Source organism: Nicotiana tabacum, chromosome 23 (assembly GCF_000715075.1).
Source record: "Nicotiana tabacum cultivar K326 chromosome 23, ASM71507v2, whole genome shotgun sequence".
NCBI lineage: Eukaryota > Viridiplantae > Streptophyta > Magnoliopsida > Solanales > Solanaceae > Nicotiana > Nicotiana tabacum.
The window spans coordinates 137,473,461-137,484,622 of record NC_134102.1 but is presented as its reverse complement, the minus strand read 5'-3'; the positions used below and the strand labels follow the sequence as shown (position 1 = coordinate 137,484,622).

The following is an 11,162-nucleotide window of genomic DNA, read 5'->3' as shown; positions in this document are numbered from 1 at the left end:
TACACTGAATTCATTGTTGTTATATCATAATTAAAGTTAAAATGCATATTCCATAGTTAAATAATAAATTTTATGTAAAATATATATCTATTTAATTCGGTGTATGCAAAAGAAAGAGCAGATATTTACCAGGAACAACGTCCATCTAAAGTTCACTTAAATTAATGATAAATCTAAGTGATGAATTGTGGTGGTGAAGGTTTATGTTCTGGTAATTAACCTTATTAAGAAACCAAGTTTAACGATTGTGAAAATAAATCCCCAATTTTTTTACTCATAAAAAAAAAAGTAATTGTACCGATTCTAAATTCGTAACGATTTCCAATGTGTATTTGGATGTTGATGTTAACTATAATTAATATCCTAGTATTAGTAAAATAAGAAAACCCGAAGATACAATTACTAATGATTTATTTATTTAATACCTTTTTCCACATTTTAGTTATTAACACTGTTACACACACGTATGATATGTGTATATGTACATGGATTTTGGTTAAGTGATAATGAAACTTTAAGAACTTATATTATGTGGTGAATAATCCACATAGACTTGTCTTTGACTTTCGTCAAAAGATTTAAAATTAATTGCACTAACATAATTGCACTATTTAATTTGAAGATCATCTAATAATGGAAAATTCATTGACTTTTCATGTGCAACAGCAAGTGGCGTATTATAATTCCAACGTTTTGTTGTATAGAAAAAGAAAACTTGCAACTCCAGTCATCAACACTTTCAAAAATAATAATCGAATATATATATATTTTTATATTAATGCACAAATGCATATTTATAGATAATCAAAGTATTTTTTTTAATATTTAACTAATAAATATAATTATTTTTTGCCATCAGCCAAATATGTAACTTACCACGAAAGTTTGAAATGCAGAGGTGTCAGTTGTAGAAAACTTTGCGAACTCTTCAAAAAAAAAAAAGTATTATTTGGTATAGATTTTCATGAAAACCTCTATCAGAAACAACTTTTTGGAAGGATAAAACTGTTTTAAACATTTAGAGAACTAAATAAAACTACAATTATCAAAATTTCGAATAACCACAATTATTTTTTAGAGGGGAAAGCTCCAAACAATCCGAAATTGATCAATTTTAACTTTTGTTGCGCTTTTGATCCATTCACCCTTTAAAGTTAAAAAGCTTATCGTATATGCCCATGTAATTAACGGAGCTCCACTATGAAATGAGTCAATTCCCCGAGTCCAAAATTTTCAAGAAAATATGTCCAAATTTATCCATCAACTTTTAACTATAATTTAAAAATAACCTTAATTTGAAACTCCGTTAAGTCTCTAGGGTAGAAGAGAGACTTTTTTCCTAATAATTAAGACAATATTAGATAAAAACAATTTAACGAAAGAAATAATTATTGAATTCAATCCCTTTTTTCAATAAAGTTGTCATTATTCCCTATTCATAACTTAAAATAAAATTTTCCACACATGGTAACATGTTTTGTACATAGATATTCTCTCTTAAAAAATTGAATTATTTCCTTCTATTTTTGGAAATATTCCAACTTTGTTTTTTTATAATAAAAAAAACTGTTTACACGCCTGAAAATGTTTTTTCCGTAAATAAGCAAAGAAACCAAGGGCAAAATGATAATAACACACATTTTCGCGGCTCTACAAATACGGAGAACCGAAAGCCAGTGTATGGGCGTGCTCTCTTTCTCGTTCCTTTCCTCACTCTTTGGAACTCTTCATTTCTTCTCCGTTCTTTTCTATATCAATCATCTCTTTTTCAATTTCGCAAAACAAAAACAAAAACAAAATAAAAAAACTATCTCCTATCCTCCTATCAATTTATCTTCTAAAAGAGGATGATACAGTGAAGGCCAATTTATTATTATTATTATTATTATTATTATTATTATTATTATTATTATTATTATTATTATTATTATTATTATTATTACTATTATTTAAACTTCTCCAAGTTTCCAAGATTCAGGTTCTCTCTCCTTCTTTCTCTTGAAAATTATTGTGTACATAAACCGTTTACGTAATTCTAAATGCACAATTATATTTGAAATCGGTCTGAATAAAACGAAATGTGAATATTATGAATTCATATATAATCGACTTTAACTTGTTTGAGATTGTGAATATTGAGTGCTTGTTGACTGATGAAAGGTTAGAGAGAAACATCGATATTCATTCATTTATATATATATATATATATATATATATATATATATATATATAAACGTAAATTTAGCGCATGAATTTTGACTTTTTGGCGTCAAGCTCGAAAAGCCTTGTTGTATTATTTTGAACAAGACCCAGATTTTGGCTTTTTATGAAAATTTGGATGGAAAATGAGGGGTAGGATTGTCGTTTGGTGGTTGGTGATTTTGGATTTTTGGGTAATTTTGAAGGACCTTAAATTTAGGAAGTTGGCAGAGAAGCAAAATGGTAAGGAGGAGGGTTCGTGGAAACAGAAAGAGACAACTCGTTTTAGACTCTAGTTTTTGCAGATTTTCAATTTATCTTTTTTCGTTCATTTTTTTTTTTACTATTTTGTGCAGAGTTTTCGGGTGTTATGGCATCAGCATTAGGCTACAAGTCAAATAAGTTTTCCTGGTGATCTAGGAGCTTCATTTATAACCTTTGTTTCTTTCTTTCTCATCTGGTCTTTACTAGCAATACGTTGTATGAATTTAATTTTTTTCTATAAACAGTGTATTTTATAAACTAGTTAAGCCAAAAAAATGGTTCAAAAATTTCTTTGTTTGATAATCGAAAAATTGCCGAGAGCCGGTGGCCCGCAATTAGAAACTGGTTGGATTGGCGCACTATTAGAAACTCGGTATATGCTGAGCCAGTCCCTCTACCCTTCTCCATCTAAATAACAATTACTGACATTGTTTTATTTTCTGTTAACTCATGAACTCTGGATCCCGTATTCAGAAATTGCGTTATCTCATATTTTTTGCACTTACTAATAGATTACTAATCATTATGATATTGAGGTATCAACTCATATAGTATATATATGTTTTGGTTACAGTTAATATTAATGATTTGATTGTGTAAAATTTTGTCGCACTAACAAGTCATCCTTGTTGCTGTCATACTATTATGAAACGCGGAAATTATAGTTCTAGGAAAAAGGGAGGGAGTAAACAATTTAGAAGTTTGCACTTTTTAATAAAAAGGATGTGGCAACTTTGAGGACTTGAATGGGGTGTGGTACTTTTGTTGTGTATATTTAGTACTAGTGTTCATCATTTTAACGAGAAAAACACCTTTATAAAGTGGTTCCAGTACCTTAGATTAAAATAATTCCATTGTTTCTTTTTTCAAGCCTTAAACTGAAACCACAACATGTGTTTTTCCTTAAAGTTGTTTTTTAAAGTTTGTACTTTAGCTAGATGCTTTGGGTCCCCTGTAAAGAGAAAAATCGTGAGATTAAGATGGGTTCTTTTTTCAAGTATCATTGTTGAAGTGGGACAGAAAAGAATATTGCATATTTATATTTTACCAACCCCATTTTTAAATACTTATTTCAGTTGCATCTGAAGTACGTGCTGTGCACTTTGGAGCATTAGATTTACTTGTCACATGGGAAATGTGTAAATCTTTGGCCTTAAGGATTATATATTTTACAGCCAAAAATTTTATAGAGTTCCTAATATGTGCTATATAAGGTAATTCCAGATAGTTTAATTGGTGTTGGACATGATCATGATATGCAGGTATTGAAGATTTTGACTGTTTCTTGTTGATTTGGAGTTGTTTTATCTAAGCTCAGATATGGCTACACCAGCAGCACCCCTGAAATGTCCACCACCTATGAAAGCTACCTCTAATGGAGTATTCCAAGGGGACGATCCGTTGGATTATGCACTTCCTCTTGCCATTGTACAGATATGTTTAGTACTTGTTCTCACTCGTGTTCTTGCCTATCTTCTCCGGCCATTGAGACAGCCACGTGTTGTTGCTGAGATTATTGTGAGTGTTTCTTGCTTTTTGCTTTCATTCTTTAATGAAGTCAACTACATTTGGCTCCATGTGCATGGAAACATTTAACATTGTGGAATAGAATGATTTGTGTTTTATTCCAGTTATGAAAGTTCTTTAATGAACTCAACTACATTTAGATGATATTTGGAGATTCTTGCATATTTCTGCTCACATGATTCACTGCTCTATCGGAACAACTATTAGTAACAGACTAACAGTCTTAGCTCTGGTGCAAGAAAGAGGTGACATTGGATATTTTTGTTTTTGTCAGGGAGGAATTTTACTAGGTCCATCTGCTCTAGGTCGCAACGAGAAGTATCTGCATACAATATTTCCACCAAAGAGCCTAACAGTGTTGGATACTTTAGCAAACTTTGGCCTCCTTTTCTTTCTTTTCCTGGTTGGGCTGGAGTTAGATCCGAAGTCTCTTCGTCGGACTGGGAAGAAAGCTCTATGTATTGCTGTTGCTGGAATCAGTCTCCCCTTTGTATTAGGAATAGGAACATCCTTTGCTCTCAGAGCTACTATATCAAAAGGGGTTAATCAAGGCCCTTTTCTGGTGTTCATGGGAGTGGCCCTCTCTATCACTGCCTTCCCTGTTTTGGCTCGTATTCTAGCTGAGCTCAAACTTTTAACAACAGATGTTGGTCGAATGGCCATGTCTGCTGCAGCAGTCAATGATGTGGCTGCATGGATTTTGCTTGCTCTTGCTATTGCCCTCTCGGGTACTACTAGTTCTCCCCTTATTTCGCTTTGGGTCCTTTTGTGCGGGGCTGGTTTTGTGATACTCTGCATATTCATTGGTCCTCCTATATTCAAATGGATGGCTAGACGTTGTTCGGATGGTGAGCATGTAGATGAGATATATGTGTGTGCTACACTAGCAGCAATTTTGGCTGCAGGATTTGTCACTGATACTATTGGTATTCATGCCTTATTTGGGGCTTTTGTGCTTGGAGTTCTTGTACCCAAGGAAGGACCATTTGCAGGCGCACTAGTGGAAAAAGTGGAGGACCTTGTGTCCGGTTTATTCCTTCCTCTCTACTTTGTTTCTAGTGGATTGAAAACGAACGTAGCCACTATTCAGGGGGCTCAATCATGGGGTCTTCTTGTTCTTGTCATATTTACATCATGCTTCGGGAAGATTGTTGGCACCATTGTCGTCTCACTCCTTTGCAAGATGCCTATGCAGGAGGCTCTGACTCTTGGTTTCTTGATGAATACTAAAGGTTTAGTCGAGCTCATTGTTCTTAATATTGGCAAAGACAGAGGGGTATGTATCTTCACACTTCACTTCTAATTTGTTGAATTCATGAGTTTATTAGTTCTAAGCTTACATGGTTTTGGCTGATCATTTTTGCAGGTACTGAATGATCAAACATTTGCCATCATGGTGTTGATGGCTCTCTTCACAACGTTCATCACAACTCCTATTGTGATATCAATATACAAGCCAGCTAAATTAGCTGTCACTGAATACAAGCATAGAACAATAGAGAGGAAAGACACGAGCAAACAAGTCCGAATGTTGACATGTTTCTACAGCACAAGAAACATTCCCACACTGATCAATCTCATTGAAGTTTCTCGAGGAACTGAGAAGAGGGAAGGACTTCGCGTCTATGCCATGCACCTTATGGAGCTTTCCGAAAGGTCATCAGCAATCTTGATGGTCCACAAGGTTAAAAGGAATGGGCTTCCCTTTTGGAATAAAGGGGAGGTTGCAGATTCTAACCAAGTAGTGGTTGCTTTTGAGACATTTGAGCATCTTAGCAAAGTGTCTATCCGACCAACAACAGCAATCTCTCCCATGAATAGCATGCATGAAGACATTATTACTAGCGCCGAGAGAAAGAGGGTAGCCATGATAATTCTCCCATTCCACAAGCACCAGCGACTTGATGGACATTTCGAAACAACCAGAACCGATCTTAGGCATGTGAACCGCAGAGTTCTTCAGCACGCACCGTGTTCAGTCGGTATCTTGGTCGACAGAGGTCTCGGTGGAGCATCTCATGTATCTGCTAGCAATGTCGACTTTACAATAACTATCTTGTTCTTCGGTGGCCATGATGACCGTGAAGCACTTGCTTATGGTGTGCGTATGGCTGAGCACCCCGGTGTCACACTAGTCGTGGTACGTTTTGTTGTCGACCCTGAGGTTGCTGGTGGCAGTGTCAAGATAGACATCAACCAGAACTCCAGCCTTGAGGCTCAACCAGAGGACGAAGTGTTACTTTCCGGATTGAAACAGAGAATCTCAAAGGACGGATCGATCAAATACGAAGAGAGGACAATCAAGGATGGTGCAGAAACTTTTGAAGCAATAAAGTCATATAACAGATGCAATCTATTTCTAGTTGGAAGAATGCCTGAAGGTCAAGTGGTTGCAGCTTTGAATAAAAAGAGTGAATGTCCAGAATTGGGGCCTATAGGAAACTTGTTAATATCCTCTGAATTTTCAACAACAGCATCTGTTTTGGTGGTGCAGCAATATCGCAGCCAATTATCTCAAGACTCATTGAGTTCTTTGGAGGATGGAGAATCATCAGAAGGAAATGAGTCGAACTAAAACAGTGGAAATAGTAACTCAGTCGTATTTTGACATATTTTCACAAGTTCACAATGTACAATAATAGAAAAGAGGGAATTACCAAATAAAGAAAGGTTTATGTGTGTATATATATATATATATATATATATATATATATCTTTGGCATTCCCTCATTGTTACCTCATTAATCTTGTTATCATGTTATGTAAATCTGCAGAATGTTAAAGTTTCTATGAAGATTTTCATCAAGCATCTCAATAATCTGTACTCTATAATTGCATTTTTCCATTAACTATTCAAGTATTTTGGTTGGTGTTTTGTTTAAAAAAACAAAACTTAACAATAAAAACACAAAAAGATATTTCACAAAGAATAATACAATTGCTAGATTTTCTTATGCAGTCGAACAAGGCGTATGCACCTTATACCATGGGATGTCACGGGACACCGCTTGGTCGAAATTTGTCACTAGATATTTATAAGAAAAATAAAAATATCGGGAATATATATAGAAAATGACACTGCTAATTATTATAGTGATTTATTCATTACTTTAAAATATGACACCGCTAATGTAAAATCTTGCTTACATCAGCAAGTGTACGGAGCAGATTATCCAAAATATATAATACTACATTAATGGCTTATATTATTTTCCACCAACATTACAAAATAAGAATCATTCTTGTAAAAGCAAACCAAAATTCTTGTTGCTTGCCCACCACATTACCATTCTCCAGAATGGAAAAACTCTGGTATTTATAAAGTAACTTCGTCATCATAGAAAGGTACAGTTGATAATTTTCGACGTGTCCAACGTAATAAACTATGAATGGGATCCTAAAAGTTGTCAATTTGAAGAATTAATAAATATAAATATTTTAATCTCTATTCTCACGAGACAGGTAATAATCCGAATAACAATTTCACAAATTCAAACTCCAGTGATCAAAAGGTTATTGATGTCTAATTTAATATGCTATACTTCTCCGATTCAAAATAAATGTCGTTTTAGCTAAATTAATTGGTTCAATTTTTCCCCTAATCTACCCCGCTCCAATTGATTATCTATATAATTTTCTAAAATCTATGAGGAGATGGAAATGGTAATTTGAGGAGAAATAACCGGTAATCTAGTATAACTATTATTATTAATGTTATTAAATAATTTTCTTAATGAGTATACCGAAAATCTTAAAAGACACTTATTTTGAAGTAACTCAACCTAATTGATCTGGTGTTCTTCGTTGAACAAAAGATTGTATAATGCAAAACGATAAAGATTTGTGACACAGTCATTTTTATGTCATTTCAACGACAATTCTTTTTTGAAATGTACAAATGAAACATTTGATTAAAGCAAATGGACTAAATTTAAACGTGTATTTTGTTTGCTAACGCGCATCTTCAACTGATTTGCTAGCATTTTTTCTTTGGCATAATTATTTTGACCCGCAACAAAAAACTAGAGCAATCGCCGAAAGATCAACTTTTTCACAAATAATACATCATGCTCTGAATTTAATTACTACTAAAGCAACGTTGGTGCTGACTTTATGTCCTTAATTTATTTCTAATAATTTTGAATTAACTAATATATGGAAACCCTACTTAACAATGATTGGTTCCTATAGTCTCTCAAAAGACTTGAGAAGTAAAATGATTCATCTCCTAAGCATAATGAAAGGTTGAACTAATTGTAGAATAGTAGCATAATAATTGAATCCATGATATTGGTGGGATAATGGGCAACTCAGTGTACAGAGTATTTCACATTCAAGTAAGGTTTGGGGAAGGGCATACCCAAGAGGGTGTAATGTAGGCGGTCTGCCCTAATTCAAGTATTAGTGACTGATTTTACGTTTCGAACTCGTGACCTATGGGGTCACACGGAGACTACCATACTTAACTATAGCTTGCCTAATTATATCATCTTACTGTTCAAACGAATACAACATGTATCAATTGTATTCGTGTGTGCAACGAATACAACCAAAGCGAAATACAGAAAAATAGATTGCTCTCATTGAGAGTCAAACTCAAGACTTAAGCTTACTAAGCGGGCACTCTAACCAACTAAGCTACGAGAGCTTGTTGCTCTCTTGTTTCAGTTTAAAACAACCAATCTCTTGTTTCAGTACTACCGGTGGATTTGTTATAAAATTCAAATACAAATGATAATTTTCTGAAAGTATAATTACGAATGATAAATACAATATATATGTTTGTTGTATCGCATAATTTTTCCTATTTTCTAATAATGTTAGAAGTACAACTAACCAATATTGAAACCCTACTTGACTTTAAAAAAAGGATCCTAATGTCTCTAAAGACTTGAGAAAGGAAAATTATAAGGACTCCTTAGTATAATGAAAGGTTGAGCTGATAGTGGAATAGTAAGCTTAATATATAATTGAATGGACTATGTTCTTTGGGAAATGGGAGATGCCAAATTTCAATGGCTCATATTTTCTTATGGTTTGTTATTTGGGATCTGTCTGGCTCAATTTGGAAATTTCAAAATAAGACAGATTTGATTTAATCATATTTTGAAACATAGAATAAACTTAATCTAAATTTAACTCTACTGAATTTGGTTTCTAACCTAATTAGGTAAAAGTTAAGAAGTAATCAAAATTATATTCCTTATATTAGGCAAATTTCTAAATGTGAATTAAATCTTCAAGCCTTGCATGTCTAGTACTGAAATATTGTGACAACTATCAAATATATAAAATACGCGACCGCACAAACTAACCACATAAGGTAGCAAACACAGTAGCTAATTACAGACAAAATATAACCCCAATCAAAATGATTTGCCTAACCTTAATTGCAATAAGGTAATATTATTGAAGGAATTAGTTGACTACAAAATTGCAGGTGTTATAATTGTAGGAAAAGGTCCAAATTTACCCTCTATTTTTGAATATTGTCTGCATCTAACTTTCATTATACTATTCGGTCAAATTTACCTTTACCGTTATAATATCCAGTCAAATTTATCCCTACCATCAGCAAACGTCTAAATTATCCCTCAATTTCGTCAGATGACTCAGAATCTCCCAAATCATTTTAGTTAAGTCGCTTATTCTTCTTCTTGATCCACTAGTTTCAACATAGTTGCCATTTACTTGCTTTCTTGATTGAAAAAAAAATAAGAGAAAGAAATATTAAAATAATACAATGGTTAGTGAAAAAGTATAGTAAATGAAGAATCTAAATTAGGTAGCTTGTCTAAATTCTAAAAATATTTATAACACCCCAGCTTTAATGAATTTGTTGCACCAAAAGTATGGAGACTTTGCAAATATTAGTGATATAAGTTGAAGTTCCTTGGAGACTTTGCATTGTCTATCACGACCCATTTTCTGAACAAGCCGGGACCGGCACCCGATCACTAAACATGACCGAGCGAACCATCTGCGCTTATCAAATCTATCATAACTTCAAACTTTATATGCCACAAGGCACTATTGTAACCAAATACTTTTAATTAATTTAAATATCTAAAATAAATCAACTTCAAAACGTTATTTGTAGTAACTACTGAAATATTGTAAATTTATTATTAAAAACATCCGAATCTTAACCCACCGATTGTGTCTATGAAGCCTCTACTGATAAACTGACGCACTGCTCAGGACATGAGATTTTCTGGCCAGTTCTCTGAGTAAACAAAGAAATAGCTAAATTATGACGACTCAAAGGAGTACTCCACGAACAAAAGCGGAGCTCACCAATAACACTGGAAGTAAGGGAAGTCCTAACCCGTAGCCTGCTCGCCTGCAAAATCAGTGCCCACATTGTACCGCAGACCAACGTAGGTTCCCAAAAGAGAACGTCAGTACCATCCATTGTACTCAGTGAGTCTCAACGACAGGGAACAAAACTTTAATAAAATATACATTACAAGCAAATGTTCTAAATGCATGGAAAACATAAAGTTTCTAAGAACAATTCTAAAATAATTGCATAACAGCAGTTTATGAATATTCTAAAAGAAATTCTTTTCTTTTTCTTTCTTATAAAAAAAATACTTCACTTTATACTTCGGGAGTTCCAACTATCCTGACTTATTTCTGTTTTAGTCACCGTGTGATCGGCACGGGTTCGATCTCAACCTGATCGAATAGGCCCAATCTACGAGGTGTCACTCGTTTCATGATTCTCAGCACTCATATATCATACCTTAGCCTGGCTAAGTAAATTCTCAGCAACGAGACCCTCGGCTCGTGTGCTCCCTACTTTGGCACAAGTAGTTTCAGGAAGTCAATGCCTTGGTCAGGACCCTCGGCCTGGACGATGAGCCCTTCTCATAATAAAGGATACTCCCAAAAATCTTTTCTTTCTAAAACTTCTTCTTGTGACTTTTCAAGTCTAAATCTTTTCTGAAACATCATATAGATACTCATGCTGGTATCCTTAAATATAAAGCATGACATAAGAATGAAATAAACATTCAAAAGTATTTCTAAAGATTCTTGCTTCTTCATAAATTTTCAACATGAAAATGGCATATAAGAATAACACAAAAATCTAAAAATTTATGCACATATATCATAATAAATCATCTAAACTTCAATTCATCAAACACCTTATATGCGTACTTTTG

The 11,162-nt window shown here is 33.8% G+C and overlaps 1 protein-coding gene across 2 annotated transcripts; it reads left to right on the top strand.

Moving 5' to 3' along the window:
- Nucleotides 1–1,688: 1,688 nt before the first annotated feature.
- Nucleotides 1,689–6,799, top strand: LOC107797872 (cation/H(+) antiporter 18-like). Of its 2 annotated transcripts, none has more exons than XM_016620795.2 (4): nucleotides 1,689–1,978; nucleotides 3,726–3,981; nucleotides 4,265–5,266; nucleotides 5,357–6,799. In XM_016620795.2, the coding sequence occupies exons 2-4, from the start codon at nucleotides 3,784–3,786 to the stop codon at nucleotides 6,563–6,565; spliced, it is 2,409 nt and encodes an 802-aa protein (XP_016476281.2). In that variant the 5' UTR covers nucleotides 1,689–1,978; nucleotides 3,726–3,783; the 3' UTR covers nucleotides 6,566–6,799. The 2 variants fall into 2 exon arrangements, with proteins under 2 accessions (XP_016476281.2, XP_016476287.2); XM_016620801.2 differs by lacking the exon at nucleotides 1,689–1,978 and adding an exon at nucleotides 2,250–2,836.
- Nucleotides 6,800–11,162: the final 4,363 nt, after the last annotated feature.